The sequence below is a fragment of the Halictus rubicundus genome, chromosome 2, assembly GCF_050948215.1.
Source record: "Halictus rubicundus isolate RS-2024b chromosome 2, iyHalRubi1_principal, whole genome shotgun sequence".
Taxonomy (NCBI): Eukaryota; Metazoa; Arthropoda; class Insecta; order Hymenoptera; family Halictidae; genus Halictus; species Halictus rubicundus.
This window is the reverse complement of record NC_135150.1, coordinates 15,984,277-16,011,660: the sequence shown is the minus strand read 5'-3', so window position 1 is coordinate 16,011,660 and position 27,384 is coordinate 15,984,277. Positions and strand designations below refer to the sequence as shown.

At 38.9% G+C, this 27,384-nt stretch overlaps 4 protein-coding genes and 1 long non-coding RNA gene across 11 annotated transcripts in view; 2 read left to right on the top strand and 3 right to left on the bottom strand.

Moving 5' to 3' along the window:
* Nucleotides 1-116: 116 nt before the first annotated feature.
* Capt (adenylyl cyclase-associated protein 1) lies at nucleotides 117-21,813 on the top strand. Of its 7 annotated transcripts, XM_076805531.1 has the most exons (9): nucleotides 4,717-5,421; nucleotides 8,056-8,268; nucleotides 10,263-10,617; nucleotides 10,707-10,991; nucleotides 11,385-11,623; nucleotides 11,698-11,876; nucleotides 12,096-12,302; nucleotides 19,633-19,776; nucleotides 19,859-21,813. In XM_076805531.1, the coding sequence occupies exons 1-9, from the start codon at nucleotides 4,788-4,790 to the stop codon at nucleotides 19,940-19,942; spliced, it is 2,340 nt and encodes a 779-aa protein (XP_076661646.1). In that variant the 5' UTR covers nucleotides 4,717-4,787; the 3' UTR covers nucleotides 19,943-21,813. The 7 variants fall into 7 exon arrangements, with proteins under 7 accessions (XP_076661649.1, XP_076661651.1, XP_076661652.1 ...); XM_076805534.1 differs by lacking the exons at nucleotides 4,717-5,421; nucleotides 8,056-8,268 and adding an exon at nucleotides 117-275; XM_076805536.1 differs by lacking the exons at nucleotides 4,717-5,421; nucleotides 8,056-8,268 and adding an exon at nucleotides 117-279.
* Nucleotides 12,544-16,758, bottom strand: LOC143362059 (uncharacterized). Its single transcript, XM_076801880.1, has one exon. It carries the CDS (start codon nucleotides 16,747-16,749, stop codon nucleotides 12,544-12,546), a length of 4,206 nt encoding a protein of 1,401 aa, XP_076657995.1. The 5' UTR covers nucleotides 16,750-16,758.
* Nucleotides 18,204-19,111, bottom strand: LOC143362054 (uncharacterized). Its single transcript, XM_076801865.1, has 4 exons — nucleotides 19,096-19,111; nucleotides 18,837-18,986; nucleotides 18,645-18,655; nucleotides 18,204-18,513 (listed from the first exon to the last, which is right to left on the bottom strand). Exons 1-4 carry the CDS (start codon nucleotides 19,109-19,111, stop codon nucleotides 18,208-18,210), a joined length of 483 nt encoding a protein of 160 aa, XP_076657980.1. The 3' UTR covers nucleotides 18,204-18,207.
* Nucleotides 20,687-27,384, bottom strand: part of LOC143365400 (uncharacterized) — a 49,409-nt gene continuing 42,711 nt past the window's right edge. The window contains exons 7-13 of the mRNA XM_076805530.1: nucleotides 27,099-27,296; nucleotides 25,750-26,434; nucleotides 25,019-25,219; nucleotides 24,417-24,551; nucleotides 23,986-24,263; nucleotides 23,309-23,506; nucleotides 20,687-23,081 (exon numbers count right to left, since the gene is read on the bottom strand). Of these exons, the coding sequence (XP_076661645.1) occupies nucleotides 22,840-23,081; nucleotides 23,309-23,506; nucleotides 23,986-24,263; nucleotides 24,417-24,551; nucleotides 25,019-25,219; nucleotides 25,750-26,434; nucleotides 27,099-27,296 (1,937 nt within the window). The 3' untranslated portion in view covers nucleotides 20,687-22,839. The remainder of the gene's footprint in view (nucleotides 23,082-23,308; nucleotides 23,507-23,985; nucleotides 24,264-24,416; nucleotides 24,552-25,018; nucleotides 25,220-25,749; nucleotides 26,435-27,098; nucleotides 27,297-27,384) is intronic.
* LOC143365405 (uncharacterized) overlaps nucleotides 23,425-27,384 on the top strand; it is a 55,966-nt gene continuing 52,006 nt past the window's right edge. The window contains exon 1 of the long non-coding RNA XR_013084540.1: nucleotides 23,425-23,564. This is a non-coding gene — a long non-coding RNA (uncharacterized LOC143365405). The remainder of the gene's footprint in view (nucleotides 23,565-27,384) is intronic.

Below are 27,384 nucleotides of genomic sequence, written 5' to 3'. Positions count from 1 at the left end.
ATTATTGTAAATTTCAAAATGATATTGCTCTAACGCAATATTTAATTTTGAATGCGATGCGCTCGAATGCAGGCGCATGTGCAGTCACGAATTCTAAGCTTTCATAATAGCAAAGAGTAGTACTTCCGGTATCCGGCAAACGCCCCAGTCTGTGTAGTAATGTTGTCAGACTGAATTCGTATCACTTGTGTATCGTGTTTGTTGTGTTATTGTCAAATCGATTGTCATAAAGTGACAGCATACATGGTGCTGAACTTCAGCAAGACGTCATATTGGTGAGTGAGTAATCACATTTTCCATAATAGTGCAATAAAACATACCACAGCCGCTAGGTACATATCAACTGTTCTGAAAACATTTTACTATTTGTGCATTCCCGCAAATTGTATTATTTATACATTTATGTTGGGTACGTATATATATGTGCGAGGTGCGTGGTATAGTTATTACGGGTTTGGAGATATTGAAAACGTAATTCGTCAAAATTAAAGATACAAAAGCGTTTCGTTTGGTTATGAACACGATTATACGTATACAGTTTATGCCTCCTACAGCGTTTCAACTGTGAGTCATACTAGAGTGCACCTGACTCTTGACACCTGGTAATGTATCTCGATATATACTGTAATATCGCATAAATATGTGTATAGTAATCTGATTAAGAGTAATAATTCAATTATCAAAACGTCTCTTTGCATATTCGCACAAAGATTTTTATTTTCGTACTTCTGTGTACACGAATGACATAAGTTTATGTATTGAGGGGAAACGTTCTTCTTTTTACGAAAAAAATGAATTCTCACATTTGAAACAAGAATATTTGGCCTGCAATACAGAAAACTACGAGAAGTTATATATATTTGATTTTCTTATGTCGAGTTTTAATTGTTTCGTAAATGAAATTTTCGTGCAATTAAAAGTTGAGAAAAGCAAGAAATTTCGTAGATGAGATTTTTTACTATTATGTTGGTTATACGATACGGTCCTGCGATCCTGATGCGAGATTAAAATACCATTGTGAAAGCTGACGAAGTGAGTCCGTTATCATCATTCATCAGTTACACGTCGATCGCATCGGCGTATTCATTTTGTGTAGTCTTTTTGTTACGTTAATCAGTCAGAAACGTACAGCTACTAATGCAGAAAAGTATTATTAAAATGTCCGAAGCTCGTAAAGTTGTGGAGGATGATTCCCGAATGGTGCCAGGTGCTTATAAAAAAGTGTTAAACATGTGGAAAAATCGTGAGTATTAAACGATTCTTTTTTTTTTGGAAGGAAACTTGTTATCAACTTTGAGTAACAATTTCATGGTACCTAATATAAAATGTATGTATTGCAGAAATTGTTATTTTATCATTCGTTAACAATAAGCGAACAGGTTTAACGAGATTTTACAAAGCAATTAAAATAATACCATTGTAAATGTTAGATACCGACATAACAAATATCACGAATCTGCCTGGATTCTTATCACTATACTAATTTTTATTATTGTAACGTGTATATTATCCAAAATTAGTTTTAATATTATATTATCCAACTCTTTTTTTACAATATTTTTTCCATATATGTACGAGTTTTTCGTATCTAGGTTACATTCCTGATGAACATTAGATAAATTATCTATTATCGGTGTGTTATTTATACATTATATATATATATGGTCTGAAGACTGATAATGAAAAATTGGATATCGTCACAGTGGAAACAACATGAGTCACAATACGTATGCGTTTGTTCGTGTGTTATTCGTAACTGTTATGACTAATCTGGGAAACTTGTTTTAAAAATCTTGAATCATTATATATTCATATACGATTGCGAGGAAAATTGACGTCGCTTTTAATTGAGGCGTTATTATAATTTTCAACAATATTAATAATAATAATCGCGTCCCCCTCACGTTAATATCTTCTTTGGTAAACGTTATCGCTCGAAGCGTGAATTTTCGAGAGAGACATAGAATTGATTTAACAACTGTGAAAGAAGGTTCTTTGAAGTTGAACAGTCCTGTTAATAGCGGGGACTTAAAACCGGTATGATTTTGATACCGGTATTGCACTAACGAGGCTGTACCGAAACCGCTATAATACCGAAATCGTTACAGCATACCGAAACCGAAATAAACACCGGTAGGGTAAGGGACCCAATTACTGTGCCTATATTAATTATACTTATTTTTAAATGAAAAATTATTTTAATGAACAAAATTTAACTCTTTGCACTCGGCGCTATTTTAATTGTAAAACTAAATTTTTCTTCCGTCTTAGAGTATTTTCATTTTATTCATACGAAGCTGATCCGATTTCCACATATAATATTTAAATGTTTAGTAATCTATTAAATACAGATTCTGTAATGTAACAAATATTGTGTAATATTTTATGTAATTTCTTCGAAGTAGTGCCACAAATAATTTTTAGTGGCACTTCAGAGTCACCACTCGAGTGCAAAGAGTTAATATCTTTTTTTAAATATTTATTATGCTTTAAAAATAAATATAATTAATATAGGCACAGTAATTGGTACCCCCCCTCACAGTAATTGGATCCCTTACCCTATTTCTTCGGTTTTCCTTTCGCCTCGAAATCGCAGCGGCCGCAAGAAAGATTGGCATTGACATCACAACATTATATGCAACTATGATACTTCATATCAGTTTCGGTACTTGCTAACATAATAAAATAATACTGGTTCCAAATTTGTGCTCAAAACTACTTTGCACATTATAATAAATTTTATTATAATTATAGAGAAGCCGAAAAAATTACCGGTATTTTCATATAGTGGTATGAAGTCGTTTTCGTATTTCGGTTTTGATACGGGTTTCGAAGGTAGAGCCGAAAAATATCGATACAATACCCGGCGTTTAACATTTCGGTAGAAATCCAGATTTCGAGAGTCCTTTGGTGCACGTGGCTCCTGCCTAAGAAACTTGCAGCAATTTCGGGTCTCGACCACCCTGCGGCAGCACCGCAGTGTGCCGGTCGAAACCAGAAGCGGCAGAGCATTGCGCCGGTTACTTCCAAAGTAGACTGTTTTTGAGGACACAAACTCCACCCTCGCGGGTCGCACGTAATTCAATTAGAATGTTCTGTTTGTAGATTTAACGAAAATTCGCGGGTCCGCCGAGTGTCAACGATAATCGACTAATAACAAGTGGCAAACGTTCGTTCGTCTCGAATCCTTGAGAATTCTTTCACGACCGTGCGCATTTTGCGAATATTTCAACTGAAATTTTACATTTACATTGATATCGAAGAAGTGTGCGTAACCTCAATGCGCGCTGGAGAATTTTTTCAAGTGATCTCGACGGTTGACCCCGTGCCCGAGTACAAGAATCGTCCCCCGCAACGATGCTCATTTACATAATCAATCACGTTGTTTACAATTGCCAGAAGTGATTCATACGAAATTTCTCTGATGGTCGGTTTATTCATTCACTGGTATGCTCGTTGATCGTCGCATTCTTATACGTTCACATCTAATTACTGAATGGAATATGATGTGATATATATATTTCTACGCGTTTGTCTATCGAGCCTCCGCGAATCATCGAATCGTCGTTTTCTGTACGAGCATGACAAACGTACCTTATATAGTCACAGAGACGTATCGTTCCGGTTAGGAAAGGGCGTGTGTTTGCTTTCCGACGCAAAATTCGTCTCGCCTGCGTTTCCCCATTGATCGTAATTGGAACCCGTACGAATACAGAGAACGAAAAATATTGTCCCGGAACAAAAAGAAAATAATCTGTGAAAGTGTCGAGTCTATGGTCATTCGTTTCGTACACAGTTTTGCCGGACTAATCTCGAAAACCTGGGCGTAGTTAGAATCGATCATCGCGCCATCAACAGAGAATTTCGCGGGGAAAACACGTTACGGATCTTGGTTAGCCGGAGGTCCATCGAAAGTGATTTTTGTTATTACGCCTGTCGTTACGCTGTCAAATATTATTATAGTGTTGTTGAACCTGTTGTTTCATGGTTACAAAGGAGCGGAACTGAATTGTTGAGACGGAAAAACAAACGAAAGTTGCGTAGATATATTTTATCTCTGTTGTATTGAGCTTGGTTTCGTCGATACGCGTTGACGAATAACAATTGATGTTCATATCGAATAATGGAAATAATAGAGGCATCGATTGCTAACCTTATCATTGTTTCGTTAATTCGAAGTTTACGATGTCAGCCCGACCGTAAATACAGAAACCGGCTGTGACTGAACGTAATTGAAATACGTTTGTGTGCTGAGTAATTTATACTGCCCGATTCCCGTGGGAAATCCGGCTGGCATAGAGTATTCGATCGTCTAGTTCCGCCGCCCGGAAAGAGCTACCGGAACGTGTGCTCAAATTAAAATATGCTGGGTAGATCGGCTGTGAGGGGTTAATGGTGTACTTAGCCAAATATATTGAAGCATTGTTACTCGTCGTTATTACTACCGATAATTTCGAATACAACGAATCGTTGGGAAACGTATATTAACTGTTAAAAATAAGCTGCAACCGTGGACTTCGTAACGCAATACCGATTTCCATCGATATAGTTATAATTGTTATTACTGTAGTCGTGTACACAGTTCCGAGCTTATATCCTGTTGAATCGGAGAACGTGTGAGTGATTTTTGACAGACGTAGTAGATCGATCGATACTGATACGAACGGATCTATAGTTGGTACATAAAAAGTACGAAGAAAAAAAGAAAAGAGGAACCGTATTTCGGTCGAAAACCGGCAGAAAGTGTTTATTGCTGACACAACGGAAATCCATAATCGATATTGACGATGTTTAAATGCTGCGTGTGCAACAAGAGCTCGAGGAAGGAGAAGTCGGGCAGCGAGGTGACGAAGCAAAGTCAGAAAGCAACCGACTCGCAGATAGTTCCCGTCGATTCGACGACGGTGCTCGACGAGAAGAGACACCTCGGTAAGGGCGAGAAATTGAACGGCGACGTGCAGAGGTCGGAGAAAGTTTCCCCGTCGATGGAGAACTGTTCCGCGGAAGTGGTCGACGACTTGACCGTCAAGAGTCCGTTGCCTTCCGGTAAACGGGACGAAGCCAACGATTCGTCCCGATCGCGGAACGAATCGATAGCGGAATCGAACGGCAAGCATTGTCACGACGAGAACGGGGACGATCGTACGAAAGGGGATAAGATAAGGCGAGCGAGCGCGGCTCAGGACGAAACCGGAAACCTAGATGTGGATGCGAGCGACAGTATAAGCATGAGCGGCGGCGGTGGAGTGATGACTGCGATACTAAACGCCGGTGTTCCTAACACCGTCAAAACGAACATCTACGATTCCTCCGCCGCGTACATCGAGAGAACGATCGACGACGGCCCGGAAGAAGAAGGCGACGACTCCGTGTTCGAAGCCTGTCCGAACGACAGCAACACAAATAAAAAACCGCCGCCAGGTATATTTTCACTTACGCAATGTTTACATTCTGTTTTCGCCAACTACTCTCAATACGCAATTTCCCTCGACGTTTCTGAGCATCCATTTTAACATTCACTAGGGTAAGGGACCCATTCACCGTGGGAGTACCAATTACAGCGCCTGTATTAATTATAAGTATTTTTACAGCATAATTTTTTCATTAAAATCAGTTAATATCTCTTTTTTAATATTCATTATGCTTTAAAAATAGGTACAATCAAACCTGCTATTGTGCGGTAGATAGGGACCGAATAAAAGAAACCGCACAAAAAAATATTCAGAAACTTCGTAAACAGCTATAACAAAGTAATTTTGTACAACATATTAAAGAAAATTTTTTTTATGCGGTGGAGAGGGACCGCATAAAAAGAGTCTCACTTAGAAAATAGGTCAATTAGAAAACAAAATAAATAATTAAATTGCACTTAGAAATATTTTTAAAAAATTGAATTTCTCATTTTCAACATGGAGAAATTTTCAAAATGCACATAATTCAATACTACTCGTCGTAGTCCAAAACGCGCATCTTCTTGTGATAAGAACATTACAAGGGTGTTATAATGCCAACACCGTTGGTATTCATATACCGCACGAAAAAAATCACATAGAAAAGGACCGCACAAAAACAGGTTTGACTGTATAATTGTTATAGGCACAGTAATTGTGTCCCTTACCCTATTATGCTTTTAATTAAATTGCGTCGTGTAGTCAGAGTTCATTGAAAGCAGAAGGGGATGTTGTAACATTAGAACTACCGAATCAATCAAGATGAGTGGTTATTTACAATTGTTGAAAAAAAAATGTTTTCGAATGAGCTTCTCGAAACGCATGTTACAATGGAAATCGTATAAAGTCTGAATAGATGCAGTTTTGTCATTATTATAAAGCGATTAAACGTATTTATTATTTGGTATTTCTAATGTTAATATCTGGAGCAGTGTCGCCAGATGAGGGGAGGAAGCATGCATCGAGGGGAAAAGAGTTACCCCCTCTCTGCAAGTACCGGAGTATGCACGACAGAGACAAAACGCGTCACGTGACCGTGACAGGGAAACGTGGGGGAATAGCGCGGTAGAAGGGGAAATTAGAACAAGTCTTGATCTGGCGACATTGGTTATAAGACTTGCGTTATTTTCGTAACTGACCGTAGATCTGTACGAAAGCTCGTCGTGTTTACATACTGTCTTTTTCTTTATGTTACGAACCGTACAATCGGATCGACGAAGAGGGGATTTCTAGAGTTTACAAATAACAGACTTCGCTTCCATTTTCCACTAGATTTGTCACCTGTTTACACAGTTTTTTTACGATTTCTTACGAAGTAACATTATCTTTCCAAAATAAAATTGGAATTCGTCAAAGTTTGTATTTTATAATTTATTTTAATTAGATCGTTTTGACTAGATTTTAATTAGACAATCATAGTCTGCCAAAATGATTTTTTCCCTCGACTTGATTGTTTTTAATAAGAAACGTGAAAATTATATTCAATCTGTTAACCGGGGAAATTCATCTACCTTAGGTACAATCTGCGACCAAGTTAGAGTTGACTCGTCACGCTCGTGGTAAATATTAGATTTTTGCATATGAAATGTCCGATCCGTAACTTTAACAGTCTTCTCCAAATAAAACTTATTGATTAAAGTAAGCATCATTGTGGTCGTCATATTCTGTAAGAAATACGACGAGTTTTTCGATTATAATATAGTAAAAACGGAATTTTTTTATTGTTCACCTTCCTCATTTATTAGATTGTCATCCATATTTTTGAGCTCCTTTTTATCGCTGACCAACGGTATCATTTACTACCATATGTTGACTAAACATCGTAAGGGGCCCAGTTACTGGGGGTGCGCCAATTACTGTGCCTATATTAATTATACCTATTTTTAAAGCATAATGAATATTGAAAAGGAGATATTAAATTTTTTCATTAAAATCAGTTAATATATATGTTATACATCTCTTTTTTAGTATTCATTATGCTTTAAAAATAAGTATAATTAATATAGGCACAGCGATTGGCACCCTCCACAGTAACTGGGTCCCTTAGCTTACGTTAATAGTAACTGAAGATAAAAAGATTGTACCTCCAAATGATATGTACAATAAAATTGCAGACAATAATAGTATTTCTTGATTAAAGCACTTCATAAAATTTGCATTTTGAAATCGGTCATTTCATACGCAACGACCAAATACAAAGCTCAATGTTGTACAAGCAAACAAACGGTCTAACTGTAAAATATTGTATCATCAGTGACCGGCGACAGTGACATGGTTCCATCAATTGGAGACAAAGGACATCGGAGAAATATATCGATAGATATTGCGCTCACGCGGCGACAATAAAAAATAAATGACGTATCGATTTTTAGCATACGAATGACATCTGTACAATCCCGTACCGCGTCGACGCATCCTACAGGCGGTTGCAAAAGTATTTTCGAACGACGAGTTAGCTCCGGCGAGCATGTTGCAGAAGCATTTTCCAGCGACGAGTTAACTCGACCAGTTCGTATCTGACTGTTAGATCGTTGTCCCCGGTTAATGGAGTATGGAAGCTTCCATGTAATAAAATGTGAATGTTGTTGGGGCGTATGGTGCGCAGCTTCGTCGGTGCCTCGCTGGCTGTCGGAAGAGGATGACGGCGAACATGATTCGGAAGAGTGCAGCGGAATGCAAGAACCTCCCGCGACACCGGTCGCCCGCGACGAGCTAGCATTAAGACGTCACAGATTCTTCTCTGACTTATTGCAAGCTGCGCAAAACGCGAACGAGCACCGAGTGAGGTTCGACCCCCTAGGACCGACGGTGCACACTGGTCAGGGTTCACCCTAAATCCATTTCTTTCTTTGTACCATTTTTATCGATGCGTTTTCCTTTTGTAATCTCGAACACATTAGAATCGAATGCACCTTGCATTTATTCACCACGATCTGTTTTCCAAAAGAAGACACCCGATACATCATCGTATCTGTGTCCACTTCACTTCTATGTTGCAAGTCCGAAGTAGCAGGAGTGGGGTGGACAACTATTGGGGCGGAGCGTATTTCAGGTGTCTTCTTTCAAAAAATAGACCACAACATTGTGAATATAACGTAATACCACGTATTGTCGTCGCGCGACAATACCTCGACTTTTCCATCTTTTGTTGCGTTCTGTACTACGTCATACTAACCCGGCGTCTTGTATAATCATGGCATCGCCATAGAATTGTTTGCATTCACGGTAATATTCTTGAATTTCTCGTATTTATTCTGGTCACTAATTTTTTAAAATTTGAAGCGTTATAAATATGTATATTGATGTACAGTAAAAATGAAGTAGGGACCCAATTAGTGTGGGGGTGCCTGTATTATACTTATTTTTAAAGCATAGCCAATGTTAAAAAAGAGATATTAAATTTTATATACGTTAAATTTATATACATTATATATCTCTTTCTTAATATTCGCCATGCTTTGAAAATAAGTATAATATAGGCACCCCCACAATAATTGGATCCAAGTTGAAAATGTGGCAGTATTTTGCAATCTACAGTAACTTTGCAACATGGTAAATAATGTCCGTGCAATATGAGCTGAAGGCACACGCATTATGTCGGGAAACATTCTCCACTATTATTTGCTTCCAAGTTCTGACGGAAGCATTCGCGAGTATAACAAGTTTTCAGGCTTTACGCATTGTTTCGAACTTCGTCATTCTATTTTTATCATCTGACCTATTTACCTTTCAATCGGTTGTAATATTTAATGAACTTCGTACAGCGTGAAGCACTATTTCCAATCGAGGAACGTAGTTGCACAAAGCAATTGTAGCGATTTTTATTTCTGATATTTTCTTCTCAACGTATCGTTGCATCGTCACGGTAAAATATACATTTTATAAATATTTCTTGCGACGAACCGATGATTTTTAAACATTTGTTATTTAGTTGTGTTAATGTGTTGTTGAATTACCGCGAAAGATTCACTGGACGAAATAGTGTCTACCCACGCTGGGTTTATAACACTCACGGTCGCGATTCAGTTTTCGCAGATTTCCTAAGAATAGGCCGGCACATACACGCGTTGAATAATGTTAGAACCGCGGTTTAGTTCTTCACCAGCTTCTGAAAAGTCGAGTTGCTGCGGACCGCAACCGTCTCCTTTATAAAAATAATTTTCGGTAAAATAGAGGAATAGAGAGCGATAAACCGAGCGCGATTTTTGTTTTGTGTGTTCTGTTCGGTTCAGACGGATGCGGAAACAATTATTTCAGTTGGTTATTGTTTTAAATTCAATTGTTTATCGTACAAGTTTACCGAATGAATATACTAAAATTCGGATCAATTGCACATTACTTCAATTTTATTTGAATGAATCTGTACACGAACACTTTTAGTATTTCAATGAAAATACCAATTTATTTTTATTACACATGCTTGCAACATAATGATCTAATGGCTGTGGATGTTGATCCAACTATTTATACACTCATTCTATATTTAATTTACATTTCATAAATGCGAACTTTCTGGAATATATCCTTTCAGTTTAGAGATAATTCTGTATTATAGTTATTAAGAGAGCATTACAATATGATCTTGCAGAATACTATGTCAAAATACATTGTGTTCTGACCAAATAATGTTGTTCTCTCTTGAATTTTACGAGTACTAAAATGAAACTTTCTTTTCTTTTGCATGTGTTTTTTAACATTTTGTGAGAAGCTAATGAGTTACATTATTTTGTGTCGATGGTCTTTATTATTTTTAACGATCATTTTGATTATCCTGTATTCATATTAACTCATTCAATTTGTATTGCATTAAAGGCTGCGACTCTAGTGATAAGGAAGAGCATTTGGAAGAACTAGTAAATCGATTAGAAAACGTTACCAAACGATTGGAGAACGTACGAGCACGTACCATAGCTGAGACTCAAGATACTGCTGTTCAAACGAATACACCATCACCGAGAAGGTCTAAGCCAATTGAGAACGGTACATCGGAACAGTCTGCCTCACCTGTTCAGTCGCCTATTAAATCGGCATCAAATCAAATTGTCAGCATGTCAGTCGCAGGCTATGAAGATCTCCTGGCTGGACCTGTAAGTGAATACTTGCAGTTAAGTAATAAAATTGGCGGCGATGTGGCAACCCACAGTAAGCTTGTAGAAAAGGCTTTTCAGTAAGTATTTCTATGTTACACTGCAACACTATTCCATACTTTAAATAGACTTATATAATTTATCGACCATTCCTGACTTTGCCTTGTAGAATTCAGCTTCAATTCATTCGAACCGCAGCAAGTCGACCAGCTCCAGCAAACCAGTCTGAACAGGTTGCTCTCCTTGCACCCACCTCGACGCAAATTCAACAGATTCAAGAGTTCCGCGAGAAAAATAGAGGCTCTCCATTTTTCAATCATCTATCAGCAATTAGTGAAAGTATTCCGGCTCTAGGATGGGTTGCCGTGTCACCCACACCAGCACCATATGTAAAAGAGATGAACGACGCTGGACAGTTTTATTCTAATCGTGTATTAAAAGACTGGAAAGAAAAGTAAGTCGGCTTTACGCATGGCCATAAAGAATTGAATGATATCATTAGACTGTGGATTTTGTGTATTTATAACAAGAATGGAATACAACAACTGTGAAGATATTAGAAGAGTCTAAGAGTATTATTACTCTGTTTTCAACTCATCAAAATGGTTAAAAGACTTCTCGTCACTATTGTCTAATTTCTGTGTCTCACAATGAGCTTAGAACACTTTTATTTTGCATAAAGATCCGCAGTGTAGTTATCATAATTGTCTTTGTAAAGTGTAACTTGCGTTTGTAAAGAAGAGTTTGTTGGTAACTGATGCAGAGTTTAAGTCACCAAGGACAATAGGGATCAAATGACCACCGATGTAGAGTTCATTTTATATTTTCGTGTCTTTTATATTTTCAGAGATAAAGTGCACGCAGAATGGTGCAAGGCTTGGGTACAAACGTTAAGCGATCTTCAGCAATACGTACGTCAACATCACACAACAGGCTTGGTGTGGGCAAAAACTGGCTCTGTACCGGCTGGTATACCACCACCTCCACCGCCATGCATGCCTATTGGGGATGTGGCGCCCGTCAGTACTGCCGATGACAGAAGCGCCCTTTTCGCGGAAATCAATCAGGGAGAAAATATTACGAAGAGTAAATACAACACAATTGTTGGAATGTTAATATTTTAGTTGCTCAAATTGATAAAGTGACGTTTCATTTAACAGATTTGAAGAAAGTAACTTCTGAAATGCAAACGCATAAAAACCCCTCACTGAGGACTGGTCCAGCACCATTTAAGGCCCCAGTAGTCGGTAATGCGGTGCCATTGAAGACAATACCACCAGCAAATGCTCCAATTGACAAACCACCAGTATTCACTAGAGACGGAAAGAAATGGCTCATAGTAAGTACTACTAAAAAATCTAATGAGATCGCTGTTTCAAGCGAAACTGATATGCCGAAATCGGAGTAATTACCAACATGTTTATAATATATATATATATGTACATACTATGTTTGCGAGTGGAAGAGAATACGATATGTATTACAATTCACAATAGTTGATGTATCTTGTACATACAGTTTCATTTAGTTTGAATGTACACGTAATTTTTCATTGTAGGAATATCACAAAGGAAACAAAGATCTGCTCGTTGAAAATGTGGAGATGAACAACGTCATCTACATGTTCCGATGTCAGGATAGTACCTTAGTTGTTAAAGGCAAAGTAAACTCTGTCGTGATGGACTCATGTCGCAAATCATCCGTTGTTTTTGACTCTCTCGTGTCGAGCATCGAATTCGTCAACTGCCAGAGCGTTCAAATGCAGGTGAGTTTTTTTTAAATGTCACCGTACACTTGAAAATAAATTTCTATATCTTCGTCAAAAATACAAAAAGTATATTCATTTCCAAATTTGATCATATATACACAACATAATTACATGGAGTGTTCATCTTATATTAGAAAATAAAAGCACGATATATAAAAAGTATGCCTGCGACCATTATTTATGAATTTAATGGATACAGATATTAAGCAATATCTTTGATCGACGGTTTGCTGGATTTTTAACGCTCGGATACAAGTCTCTTGCAGACATTTTGCAATTCTTGTAGATGCGCCAAATTTGGTTCTTGATAGAGAATTTCAAGTAATGCTACGTATTCATCGTTGCTCAATTCTTTGGGTGTGCCACATATTTGGAATTTATTCAGCACGCTTTCCGATGTTCTCGAAACATTTTCTAAGTCCGTGATGGACGTGCTCGTGTCGGTTACCGATGGTTTAGCAGTAACATCAATTTCTCTTTGCTCCACAGAAAGAAAGCATAAATTTTTTAATTTTGCGTTTGATAAACTATTTGTTAATGATTCACTGTTCGCTTTCGATGCAGTTAAATCAACTGATCGATTCTGACCCAACTCGTTACCATTTATGACTGAAGAAACGATAGTAACAATTTTGTGCATTGCACTTTGTTTCTTTTCGACTGTGTCTGCTGCGAGATCTTCATCTTTTGTATTGGACTCGATGTCAGCAGTTCCTTTTCGCGTATTCGTCTCTCTGTCTTTGATATATTCTAAAAATTTGTTAGGATCTACTATTTTCGTTGCGTTGTGATCATATTTTGTGAATATGTTAACGTAGATTACCATTTGCTCTTGCGCAGCGATTTTGCTATCGGTATTTTCAATTGCACTTTCTGGTACACGCGACGACGCAGTATCGTTTGCGTTTTTGACACATCTTCTTCCTTCCTTCACACACTGATCATTGATTTCCGATGTCCCTTCCAATTTTAGACTTTCTTCCGTCGCGTAATGGCTCTTACTAGATAAATTGTCTCCCCAGAACATCGCCATTGTCAACGGTCCTCTCACCGGACTTCTATGTCTCGACTCATTTTCAGTTTTTCGAGCTCCTTCCAGCCTGCTTTTTAAAATTGGTATGCACGATCGTGAAGAAGTTTTCGGTACTGGTGTTAACGGCTTCGCTTGATTCTTCAATTTCAATCTAGTATCGAGTGACTGGGTGCAATTTACAGAGTTCGCATTACTCGACGATGCGTTTGAGCGAAAACTTATTTGCGATTGTGATCTCTTTTTATCTAACTTAAAAGTATGGTCCGTATTACGTTTAGGTTCAGCGGACAGATCTCTAGTTTTCAACTGGATCGGCGATGATCTATGCTCGGTTCTAGCGTGAGCAGCATTTGTCGAATTAGATTTTAAATTTTTTGGATTTTGCGAAACAGCCGACTTCTTTAATACTTCAGACTTTGGAGTATAGTTTTCTTGACTTCTTGACTGCATTGTCGTATTAACTTTTTTTAGCGTTAGATTCTCGTTTGCGTTCCTCGGAGAAACCTGATGCGGAGATACATCTGATAAAGCTGTAGTTTGATCCACATTTATTATGTTTGTTTTGTTTCCAGATGAATTAGATTGTTCTTCACCATTGAGTTTTATACTTGTTTTTGGTACCAAAGATTCATTGTCCATATTATCGTATGATATTGAAATTTCATTTTTAGAAGTTTCCTCTTCTTTCACTGTTTCTTCTGTTTTGTTAACTGTTTGTATATTAATATTTCTGCTTATATCATTTTCAGAAGGCACGTTCTCTTTATTAGTTTTATCAACACTAATTTCGTTATTTGTAATTTTAACGTAGGACTTTGTTTCGATTTTATTGGTAGTATTATTTGACATGGAGATAAATAACAAATCAGCCTTTTCTGTGTCTTTTAAATTTTCCTCATGGTAGCGTTGCTCTTTGCTAGCTTTTTCTATCTCTGAAGTCGAGCGTACATCAGTTTCTATATTCTTTGAGTTTGTATTGTTTAATTTTATACCAGAGCTCGAAGCTTCATCTGTAAAGTACATACTGCTCTGCGGAGAAATGAGGTTGGAATAAGATTTATATAGATCTGCCTGATTATTTATCTCCTTGTTATCCAGGTTTGCAAATGAATTTCGTACAACTGAATTATCTTTTTTGTTCTTGAATTTACTATCTCCATCATAATGACCTTGCGAGCTTCCGTATTCTACTACAGTTGTAGTTTTATTGCACGTCTCTTTTTTACGACTTTCCGCTTCCATGTAATCATATTGCTGAAGAGTTATAGTGTTTGTTGAAGCAGTTTGTACATTGTTCTCGTCGACGTAGTTGTCCTTAAGAGTAGACCAATTTAGATTTAACTCCTTTTCGTCCATTGATTTATTAGTCAGTGCTGTCGTAGACAGAGGTTCTGGAATGTTACAATCGTTTGAATGATTTACGCTCATCGAATTTTGTAGGTTAACCTCAATAGAATTTTCTTTGCTCTCAGAAGCTGATAATTCATACATTGTATCTGTAACGTTTATCACCGTGTGCACTTCCATTGTATCCACATTTTCTGTTACCAACGTTCGTTCTATTAGTGAACAAGCGCCAGGGTGCCTTTTCAAACTCAAATTTGGTCTACGCATCAAATTTTCGTTCTCTTCGCTGAATTTCTGATTCTGTGACATATTTAATTTTGTGCTTACCAAGTTGCCTACATCTTTAGTAAAGACAACGTTTGTACGTTGGTCTGCAATGTCCGAATCCAGAAAATTGCATCCTTCGTTTTTGTTCAAGTTCGAATTTGGTTCATCTATGAGGGACTCATTCAGGTTTTGTGAAAATATCTCTGTGCTGCTATCGTCGCGGTTCGCAAGCTCGTTTACGTTGGTTATACGTATGAAGTTTGTTTCAGGCTTCTCCTCGTTATTTACATTCCTTGAGCAGCTTGTAGATTTCATATTTTCGTGCTTCTCGTCTGACAACCCTGAGGCGTAACTTTGATGTTTTGCATGTAAATTATCCGACTCCATTTCCGAAGATTTAGTAGATTTAGTTTCATGGAAACTCTTGTATTCTGACATAGATGCTTGGTTCAGATTTGCTTCATTGTTTTCCTGCATTACATTACTGAAACTGAAATATTCAGAGGCAGAAGCAAGATTGCGATTAGATTCAATACTTTCTTTATTTACGGTCTGATCTGTAATCTGATTTTCATGCATGAAGTTCCTTACATTGTTGCTGAACGTCGAAGAATGAGCTAATTGTTTGCCTTGCTTTATGTTGAGAAACATGTAAGTCCGACTACTTCTATCTGTGGAGCTGCTAATTGATTGTTCCTCCGATATGATATCCAACAGTTTAGATTGAAGGTTATTGTTAACGTATGAACACTTGCTGTACTCTGACATACATTCCCTCTCCGTGTTTTCTCTCTTCTCGTCCACGTAGCATATCTTTTCCAGTTCTACGCGTGTCAGCAATGCCCTTTTGATTTGCAATGCCTCTTGAAGCAACACTGCTGTAGATTTATCATCCGATTCACTTCCCTTCGATATCTCTGTGTGACTTGAGGTTGGCGACGTTATTAACAAATCTTCATCAGTGTCCATTGGTACGGTCTGCCTATCCAAGCAATCGAACGACCGTGTCTGAGTATTTTCAATGTATAAGTCTGGTAATGTAAAATTACTTGTTACAGCTGTTCCTCTGGTGCTGTTCTCGTTATCAAAGAAATCAGACGAGATAGTGTAACATATTCTCTCTGGAATTTTGTCATACCTAATAGAAGAATATCCCCTCGTGTCGATTGTATATGACCTCTGATTGTTCAAGGAATGCATTTGATTTTCTGTTTGCTTCGGAAGCGAACAATAAAGATCGTTGACATTGTTCGAATAGTAAGTGCTGAGCACTTGGGAATAGCTTCGAACAGATACATCAGAACTCCTGCCTGTTTCATCGCTGTCATATTGCTCAGAACTGATGTAGACAGTTCGGTGTATGTCATCGAAGTGCTTTCTGCTGACAGTATCGAAGCTAACTCTGTTCTTTTTCTTGTCGTTCCAATTGTTACTTTCCGTTTTAATTGACACAGTCTTTTTGTTAGGAGCGTTGTTCATTATATTTTCACTATCCTGTGGCTTTTCCGCTCCTTTCGTCCCAGAATTTTGTACGTCATACGTTCGCAGCACGTTGTGCAAACTCTCCAGCTTCTTCTTCACTTGGTACAACGCCTCCTGGGATGTTTCTACGAACATCTGACGTTCACACGGTTGCGAGACGTGCGAGGATTGCCGAGGAAACACTTCGTTGCAGAACGTTGTGTTCATTTTTGAGGGCACCAGACGGTTATCGTTCAGCTTCGTGACTGCACGAACTACAGTCGGCTGCTCCAAACAATTTTCCTTATTCTGCTGTCTCGAGTCCTTTCCTTTCATACCTGTTCTTTGTTTCCATGGTGTCTTTTTCGCCGGGTTTTCTCTCGATTTTTCACTCACGCTAGGTGTGTCCTCTTGTCGAATATATTTTTCCTGCTGCAATATAAGTGAGCCTGTGTAACTCGTCTATAGGACTGGACTGAAAATCCATATTTATATTATTACCTGCAACTCCGACCAGTTATTCTTTATCGAGGACTCGTTGCTGCTTTCCAGAGAGCTGCAGACCAGTCCGAAATTTTTATTGCTCTCGTGTAGCTCTTGCAAGAATCGTTTGCACTCGTCCATAGTTCTCGTGAATTTCTTGCAAGGCGTAGTCGCTCTCTCAGGTTTAGGGGGTCTTGATTTGTTGCCTAGCTTGCTCGTCGATTTGCTGTTTCTGTTTCGCTGGGGGATCGGGTTTGAGGTCACAGTTTTGTTCTGTACATCGAAATTTTCGCTTTTCGACACTTTGCGTCGTCTTCGACCGGCTGTCCTCTTAAACACGGAGGAATTTATGCTGCAAGCATTAAAACATCCATGATGCTTGTAAAAATCATGTCGGACAAATGTGGTTGCGTCTTCCATACTGTACGCAGTCCTAAATCTCCTCAGTCAGTATCAAAGTTTTTTTAATGTTACAGTATTTTCTCCTTGTAAACACACTTCTTGAAATTATTTTATCATACGTAACGCATATACGGTATATAATTCATCATCTACTAATAAAATTTGTAACGGTACAAAAAAGAAGAGGTAGATTAAAAGAATTTAAGAATATTTTTTTATTTTGCATAATGACCCGCAGTCTAGTGATCACGTAATACTATATTAATTGTTTTGCAAGTCTTTTAAACGATTCTGTACAAATTCGGAGGACCATCGAGCAGATTTTAAGAGCCAAGAACTGAGTGAGGATAACGAAAGCGAGCAGTATGGAAGTTTGCGCTGTGATTGTACTGTAGGGATCCATCGCTGTCGCTTTTTGAAGATCTACTGATCGGTTCTAGAGGTAAAGTGTTGCGTCTGAGGTAGGGATAAAAGGATTTCTTTTTCGCATCGAACAGCTCCGTTAAATGGTGTTCAGAGGGATAATAATTTCCTTTTGGATACGAAATGAACGACTCGTCTCTTCTGGGGCTGAAAACAGTGATGCTTATTACCCAAATGGTAGCAACGATACTATAGATAGATCATTGTATTAATCCTCGCAACACGGATGCTTTTGACGATTTCGTGGCAGCCCTGATTACATCCATTCAAATCTGTATGTACAACATTTTTCTTTCATATTTATAAACCTTTTTCTTTGAGATCAGTGGTCATCTTCTTATCCAATCTAGTACAATATCTAATGATATGCACTAGGGCACCCCTGGGCAACTTCTTTCTCGCTGTCGCTTCACTGGCCCCCCTATTGATTACTATTTCTTGGTCGAAACGCACCCAAGTTCCGTTATCCGAGGGTTAATATTGAAATTATAAATATTTAGGATACCTCAGAAACACGCGTTTTATCCAGTCGGTGCGGTCGTTGGTGTTCGACAGGGTCAAACGAAGATTTTGGAAATGTTTCTTGAAGCTCGGCTTCTGTATTTGGTGGGGCATAGGCCACGAGCCGTACTGCATTTTGTACGTTAGTATGCTCACTTTCAGCTCGAGGTCTTCTATCTTGTATCCGACCTTGTTCAGGATCTTTTTATCGTCCAGAACCCCGCCCAACCGTTTCGCTTTCAAGTGTATCACACGGAGTAATATGGTACAAGCGAGGAACGTGCAGACGACCTTCGAACATCAATTACATTTCATTTTCTAACTGGATGGGACTACTTAAAAAATTGATTTAAAATTCGGTTAATCGCGGGAGTAAAAATGACCCACTCGGGTTACCATAGTTTGAGTTTTCAAACAGATACCTTCCTTATTACTGTTAAAAATTCGCATCTCGTTTAAACGTGACAAGGAGATTTATTAGGCTGTTTTAATAAGCAGACTCGTTCATGTTCTCGAATCCCTGGACTCGACGCTTGTTCTGAATTTTTAACAATTACGTAGAAGATGTCCGATTGGTTTCAACAAGATCTAAGATTTTTAGCAGGTGATTAAACGGAAAAAATAATGTGCCTTTAGAATGATCCCCTGGGTCAAGCAGTCGACGACATCGGTTACGATCTCGCTCCAAACGTAATTCGCGATCGCTTTCGGGCATTCCATCCAGTCGACTTCGCAGACCATTTGCACTGGCTCCAGATTTCCGCCTGGAAATCGTATTGGTTAATGGGATTTTCGCGAAGCGGTTAGGCTACCTCGGAAAGGGAATAAGCAGGGTGCAAATTGTGGACGTTGCGAGGCGGCGTGAAATTTTACCGAACTGCCACTGCATCCTGTCTGGAAATGGCTAGGTCGGGACCATAGGTTTTAAAAAGTCATCGATTCGTGCCTATTGTTATTATTCAGGAGCCTGTACCCCGTGAAACCGTGAAAAATCGAGAGAAACCGCGACCTGCAGTTGTTCGTCGATAGAGAACGAGAATTTATCGATGTTGCTTACAGGATGGCACGGAAAATAATGTTATTACTAGAATTTTCAATTGTCGGGATATTGGAATATTTTGCTTACTAAAACTCTTAAGAACAGATATAGTTGTCCATCTAACTCCTGTTAGTTTAAATTGCTTCAAGGAATTATGATTCTCTCATTTATGTATTTTATATATTCATTTAATTCGCGAGGTGGCGAACATACATATAATTATGTACACAACGAAAGATCAGTGCATAGTTCATTTTTTTTTCATTATTTAAGACCTAAGCTATCATTTCATTGTTAAAAAAAAAAATGAAATAGAATTCTCATATTCCAAGTATCTACACTGAATCTATTCTCTCTTTGTTTAATCGTAGGTATTAGGAAAGGTACCCACCATCTCCATCGATAAAACCGACGGTTGCCAGATGTACCTAAGCTCGGATTCGTTGGACGTTGAATTGATCAGCAGCAAGTCTAGCGAGATGAACGTTATGGTGCCGAAAGGAAACGGAGATTACGTGAGTCCTTTATACGACAAAATTCCTGGACCGTATCGGAGATAATCCAGCACGTTTGTACATTATTTTTCGATGATTGTAGGTCGAGTATCCTGTACCGGAGCAGTTCAAGACCACGGTCAGTCCAAAAGGTCTCTCGACGATCGCAATCGACTCGCTCGGCTAAGGTCGCCGGGCGGTTCAACAGCATTCATAGCCTAAACTAACTATCCGATTAAGAGTACGGCTCATTAGAGGTATCGTCTTCAGAGGATTCATCGATTTTTTATTTATTGCTTCTTCAAATTAATTTAAGGCGAACCAGGAGAGGGGGCGACGAATTAGCATCGGAATAGACTCATCCGTGCGGCATAGAGTCCCCCGTGTCTGCTCGGCGGACGTTCGATTAGGCACGGTGTGTTCGATTAGACAATTTCACTAAACAACGTGTCCACACAGTCCCATCTCGTTCGATTGTAAACGTTGTGCATTTCGTGGAGATCATCGACTCCGGTTCAGGCGAAAATTGAAAGGAAGAAAAATGTCATTCACAATAACAGGTTAAACGATTCATGCACGGATCCAAACGATTACGCGCTCACGGAATTTGAATACGCGGTTACGACCGTCCCGGTAATCTGCGACATGATATTTTGTAATATAGGATTAATTAGATCTCTAGTGGTTGTGATTCGTTGGTACATGTAGATGGAATTCCGGCATCCCCCACGAAACCGTTTCGGTTCGCACGTTCGGTGCTGAGGCAGGGAGACGGACTGTAGGTCGGATTACAGAGTACATAGGTATGGACAAAAGTTTTGCTACCTTCGGACCGCACTTTTATACATTTACACCGTTTTTCTAACGTGATCGAACTTTTGCCCAAACCGGTCGTCGAGATGACTCGCCAAGGAATTGCCGCTCGACTCCATTTTTGTTTTTCTCGTTTTCGTTTTTCCTAAGCGGGTGATCAGAGCGAGTATCGCCCGGAGAGAATAGAATTGGAAAGCATTTCGGAGCTATTTCTGAAGCGTTTAGGGGACGTCATATCAATAGTTGGATATATCGCCTCTTGACTTTTGCAACAAAGACTATTCACCACGATCTAATTAACAGTTCCGTCAAAATTCGATCCTGTCGCTCTAAATTCTAGTGATTTCTACCCTTAAGGGTAAGTTACTTCGGTTCAGGAGTCTTCCGAGTTTACGTGTATCTGTGGTCTGTAAATAGAGTAATCGAATTTCATTTCTGATTAAAACGGATGTTAGTTGGTTGGCCAAGGACGCTTCCTTGAGAAGAGACTCGTGAACTATCAAATTTTCACCGAGGTAGTAAGAGATCGATTACTTGTTGAAATAGTGGCAAGATGAATGATAGTTGGATATTGCTGCTTGATCACCTTGGCCAGGTAACTGGAACGTAATCTGCTGAACGATTGATTAAGCCGAGAATGTTCGGGGTTCTTGACGTGCACATTGGATTATGTGTGTGAAATGATCAAAATGGTTGTGCAAAAGTCTTGACGGTCCACCGGTTAAGGAGACGGAAGGTATCGCGAACAATGATGGAGGCGAATGTTGTGAAACCTGAGGACTGAACATCAAAAAAAAGCGTGCTGTTTGAACGTGACGTAAATTACATTGTGATTTTTACCACTTGGTATATTGTGCTAATCGTAGGTATAATGTAATAACTAGCGCTCTACTTAAAAGCGGCACGATATAGAGTAACGAGATCGTTTTAGGATTAACAATGGATTCAAACAGTTCGATCCTTTTTTAACGAGCGGATGGTAAGGGGAAACTCGAACGGTCCGATTTCATTTATCTATCGTTTGTCTGGTACTAAACCCGTTTCGCGGCGGAACGACAAATTCATTGACTGATGTTGTTTCACACCCGAGGATCGTACTGTTCTTAACACAGTAGACTTCTAACAGCTTTCATTTTTAATATCGATAGAGTATTGTATCGAGAATAATCAATATTTATTTCCAAATATGATTTTCAGTGCTATTTCTAATTGTCCTAATAAAATGAAATGATATACCGTCTATAATATGCTTGTAACGTTATTACTCGTTCTTCTGAGAAATACATCAACAATGTAACGCCATCATGAATCTTTTCAGGCTTCAAATTCACACACTTCGATAACGTTATTCGCCTGACATTAACCTTTCATTCTGATAATTTTGATACACTATAAACGCTTGTAATTAATTATGTAAAAATTCTTATTTATTAGCATCGGGTTCTTTTTACATAATACATTAGACACGATATATACATATTTCGTTTGTCGAACTTAGGGGAAACTTAAATTGGTAATAGCACGATATGCGTGGCCTAGTGATTCGTTTTGCCGCGACAAAGAATCAAAATGCCAGGCTCGTCTGGAATATTTCTACGTCAAGTATTTCGGAGTCACTTCTGTGGCTCGGAAATACAATTCTCCGCGACTATTTGCATCATCGTCGAACAAGCAATGCTGCAAGCTAGTCTCCTACGGGTCGACATTAGTCGATACTCTGTCCGCTACTCGAACGCGTTAATATTAACGATCAAATGCAAAGGTAACCGCGTAGAAGAGTATATAAATCGTTAAAAAGTCGCCTTATCACCCGATACACTCTTCAACGTTTAGCTTCTTCTTTCAATTCGTAACTAGGTATTGCACATACATTAATTCAACGAATATTTAATACTATACAGAACTGTTCGTTAGTTGCAACATCCTTCTTACCGTCAGGTAAAACCGTCCATCGAACTCTACTTTTGCGTTTTCGTTGCAGTCGGCACGTTCGCTACCACCATTTTGTTTAGAATCAGTTCGTTGCCTTTTTCAGCAGGCGTTAAACAGAATTAAGAATTTTTAAGTGAGCCCACTAACTTGTGGGAATAATACAATTATGCAGACTATACTCAGAATGCGAACAAATCTTCAGAAAATAGTGTTAAGTAGCATTAAAAAGTTAGTATGCTACGTTGGCAGCGAACGTGTAAAACTCGATTTTCTTTGTTCGTTGAGCCGAGCACATAAATTCGTAACGAGTCAACTACAAGTACGATCAGTCTTTGTTCATTAAAGATTAACCGGACAATTACGCTCGTCGCTGCCATCCGAGCATTCCAAGTAGCCATTGCACACCCGAGATTTCGGCAGGCATTCGCCCAAAGGGCATCGATGGCCTTTGCAGGATACCATCATAGATCGGATGTCCTCTCTGGATATCGTGTGCTGGATCCAAGGAAGATAGTGATGAACCTTCGTGTAGACTCCCGGCCTTCCTGGCCTTGCACAACCATAACCGTTCGAAGTGATACCTGATAAATTGAAACACGAAACGTTCAACGATCTATCGTTCGCATAGAGTGCCAAGTAACATTCCGAACAGCTCTCGCTATCCTTCCTTCCTTTTCATTTCAACCAACATTAATCTACCAAATGTCCTTTCTTTTCAAATAATCCGTTTTTCATTGTCGCTTAATTATAATTTACTGGATATTCAAGTTTCGATTGCTTAAACTTAAAACCAACTTAAGTTTCTGACCGTGAAGCGTGTATTTGTTGTCAGATCCCGAGCAAACCAATGGTCCACCGCTGTCTCCTAAACAAGCATCCCTTCCACCATCCTTTAGTCCAGCGCAAAGCATGCCGACCGTAATCCTGTACAAAGGAAGGAACAGCGTCTTTCTTCGACACTCCTCCGTCGAGATCACCGGAAGCTGGACTTCTTGCAAAGTGTCCGCTGTTCAACAACGAACAAGAATTTTTATTAATTCATTCGTGAAAACTGAAATCAAGTGGTAAGTATACATTGTTGACGCTTAACCATTATTGCATTTTACTTAATTTCTTGGTATACCTAATTTCAAGTAACTCTACAGATTGAACTGAAATATGCGACATTCTCACTATTATGCACGTATAAAACAAAATTCTCGAGATTTTTAAATGTCCAGTTTACATATGCATTATATTTTAGATCATTAATTTCTTTTTTTACTTGGATAGGTAACATACACGCATTTAGCTACTATTAACACTTTAAAAATACGTTTCTCGCAAAGTGTTAATATAGTGAGAAAAAAAAAGTTGTTTGAGATAGGTACCGGTCAAGGAACTTTCTTTTGGAGAACAAGATCGAAGAGAAACTCGTACAAAGGATTAATTCTGTTTGCTTGTGTTGTGGGAATGCAAGCATGAGCGCATTGAAGGTATACTTACGAAATATTCGACCTATCTCGAACAGTTGGCCCCATCCTGTCACGGTGCACATAGTGCCACTTTTTGGTTCTGCCTCAGGAAGACATATCGGTCTAACATAGTCGCTGAAGATGACCGGTTTCTCGAGTCTCAGCATTGCTATGTCGTTTATAAATCCGTTATCAATGTACTCAGGATGCAAAGATATGTAATCGAGCCGCAGGACCTGCTCGTACGGGCTCGGGAAGCTTCCTCTGCGAGTTGCTCCGATCCTTGCCACCCAGTATTCATCCTGTGCACTGGAAAAAATAGTTTCGTGTACTTTCTTCTGCTATTTCAAATGCTTCTATTTACTTAATAAGAATGAAAATTACATGATTAGTAGTATTTAATTTGACTAGATTTTTATTTGTACATTTTTGTAGATTGTCATAGTAAGTTAATTCGCTTACTGGTAAAAGCAATGTGCAGCGGACAAGATCCACCTGTCATTGACAAGCGCACCTCCGCATTGATAGTCCCCCTCTTTGTACAGAGCCACTTGCCACGGCCAACTTCCGGCCGAGGAGCTGCCACCGCCGACTATCCTGGAACGTCGAGAAAGATTCGATCTATTTCAATCATTAATCGAGATCAACGACTGAGTAAAATCTTGCTACGCATATGCGATTTTCTATAAATATAACAGCATCTGAAGCGGAGCATTTCAAAATTGATTTACACAAGAAAAATCTCATTTCCAACGTTCATGGAACTCTTTTATATCTTTTATATCCAGTTAAAGTCGTACGATAAATTAATTTCTCAATTCCGGGTTGATACACTAAGGTGTCCAACGACTCCGTGAATAATAAATTTTAGTCTAAAGCATTTTAATATCGTTTTATAACAGGACCGAGATAGTAATGTTATTCGTTATGATATTTTTCCGTGACTGTGGTGGTCGTCGGTGAATCGTGGGAGGGCATCGTCCCCGAGCGCAGTTTGTACACAAATAGTTTTACAAATGTTCCAGCCGGTATATAATTATGAGAAACTGGTTCAGTGAGTATACCTGGCCTGCGATGGAGCCTGCGTTCTTATTCCGCACTCAAGGTTCTTGCACTTGACCCTGAGAATCTCGCCGCTCGGGCACTCGGAAGGTTTGAAAGTCAGGATCGTCTTATCCAGGGGTTTCTCGTTGTATGACAGAGTATAATAGGGACGGTTCGACTCTTGATTTTCGTCCAACACCTTCTCCACAGTCTCGAAATCCCTAGGAAAACGCAACGTATCAGTGCCGCTACGAATCACAATTTTTTACGAACTTTTACACTCCGTTTACATCCATTTCTAGATTCTTGAACAGATAGATTGATCTCATTTAAAGCAATTTTTTAAATAACGTTACAATTTTCCAGTTTTCTATATATTTTTACTTTTTAAAGTAGAATTATGACTATATACAATTTTTGATTGTCAGATTGAGAAAGTCGCAACATGTAAGGATTTCAAAATTCCAATAAACACCTACAGAACAATTGAAAGAGCTTTTAGTGAGTTGAATTTTGTGCCTTTTTAATTCAAAAAATTTTGTGACAATCTTTCTTCCATGCAAGTACACGTAGATTTTATTTTTATCATCAAATGCGTTGAAGCTCCATGTGAAAGAATTGATTTAAGTTCAACTATGAAATATCTAATATTAACGTAGCTCGCAGGAGAAAAATTGTTCGTGGAACGCGATAAACGATAAAAGCTGTTTATTATTCAGCGTGCCAAGTGGGATTATTGCAAGTTACTCACTGATACGTAATCGCCTTGCAGACCGCTCTGCCGAGGTCCTCGATGCTCCAGCTGGCCTGTCTTCCTTGCAGGAGACCGTCCATTCCGCTGAGACATAGCTTCCCCCACTTGCCATTTTTCCGAATGTTTATGTACCCTTTCTCGTTATAATTGTTGATCTCCTTTTTGAAGTTGACGACGGATCCGTTCTTCTTCGTGTTCAAGTGAATCGAGTTTCCGTGGGCCAACATGTCCTTCCCGTTCGAGGAGATTTCTCTGCCAGACACGTGAATCGTGGCATTATGATTGTGATGGTCGAAAGGAGCTTCTTGCTTTGTTAACTCGCTCGTTGAGTTTCTTATCTTCTCAGCTTGGCTGTTGTCTCTGTATAAACTCAGAGTGGTCGATTCCGAAATGGACGATTCGACAGCTTCCTGATCGAAAATCGTCTCCTTGCTGGGACTGGATTCGGTTTTCGGAAAATTTTCAGGATAATCGTCTATACCTACAGACGTGTCCGCATTGTTTGCGCTTTTGTCGGACACGCTTTCTTTTTCGTAATTCAGTATCGCGTCGTCTTCTATCAACGCAGCGCATTTCTTCTCGTCCTCCCCTTCGGGACAATCGGTGAAACCGTTGCAGACCTTGTCCTGGTCCACGCAGGTTCGGCTGTTGCCGCAGACGAATTGACCCTCCTCGCACCAATCTAACCGGATGTTAAGAAATATTCATCAGGTTTAAACAATTGCAGTAATGCCTCGATGCAGGTGAAAGAGGTGTGCACGGTATTTGCAAAAAATATATCCCCTCATTATTTTTTAGAGGTCCTGAAGCTCAATAGCGGTACAGAGGCAATACTGATACAAACTTTGTTGTAAAAAAATAATTTTTTTATGAAAATGATATCCGCATTCTCCTTATCTTCTTCTTAATGTTCAATTTCACATGTGTACAATCAAGCAAATCCTTATCAGAATGCTTCTTTGTTTAAGTAGTATCATTGTTGACTTTGTAGTAGCTATTATAGTTAAGTCACGTTCGTATACCGTATGCTAAAGACCACTCTGAAACGTATTCGTAACTGAATATTACAGACAATAACATGACCTCTATATTTCCTTCTTAAACGTTTGAGAGTCTTTAAAGTCGTAGTACCGGTTAACAACGTTAAACGAAATCAATAATTCAAACAGTGGACGTCTATGCAAATTTATACCGTTACGTTCTACTTCGGAAAAAGCTTGTTTTGCATAACGTTTTTTCGAAATAAACGGTAAGATAGATGGTACCGTTAAATAAATTTTTATTTTGAAATCAGCAGAGACTAACAACAACAGTTTGGAAACGCTTGAAAAGTAATTAATAAATACCGCAGTCGGTCTCGTCGGAGTAATCCCAACAGTCCGCGATCCCGTCGCAAATTTTCTGATGTAGGAGTTGCGCTTTTAAAAAGTCGGCGCACGTACAGTTCGCTTCGTCTTCTGAATTCGGACATTCACCTAACATGTTGCATCTGCCGCTCGAGGGCAGACATTTTCCGTCTCTGCATAGAAAACCGAAACAGTCATCTGCGAAAACGAATTGGACTTTATGAAACCGTTCTACCACTGGACATCATTTTTATTTAGCACGGAGATCCGCTTTTGCAAGAAATTT

Coding starts and splice junctions, on each gene's coding strand:
- Capt (XM_076805531.1), top strand. CDS start 4,788: ATGTTTAAATGCTGCGTGTGCAACAAGAGCTCGAGGAAGGAGAAGTCG. Junction 11,877..12,095: donor ACGGAAAGAAATGGCTCATA/GTAAGTACTACT, acceptor TTTTCATTGTAG/GAATATCACAAAGGAAACAA. Junction 19,777..19,858: donor CGAAAGGAAACGGAGATTAC/GTGAGTCCTTTA, acceptor CGATGATTGTAG/GTCGAGTATCCTGTACCGGA.
- LOC143362059 (XM_076801880.1), bottom strand. CDS start 16,749: ATGAAAGGAAAGGACTCGAGACAGCAGAATAAGGAAAATTGTTTGGAG.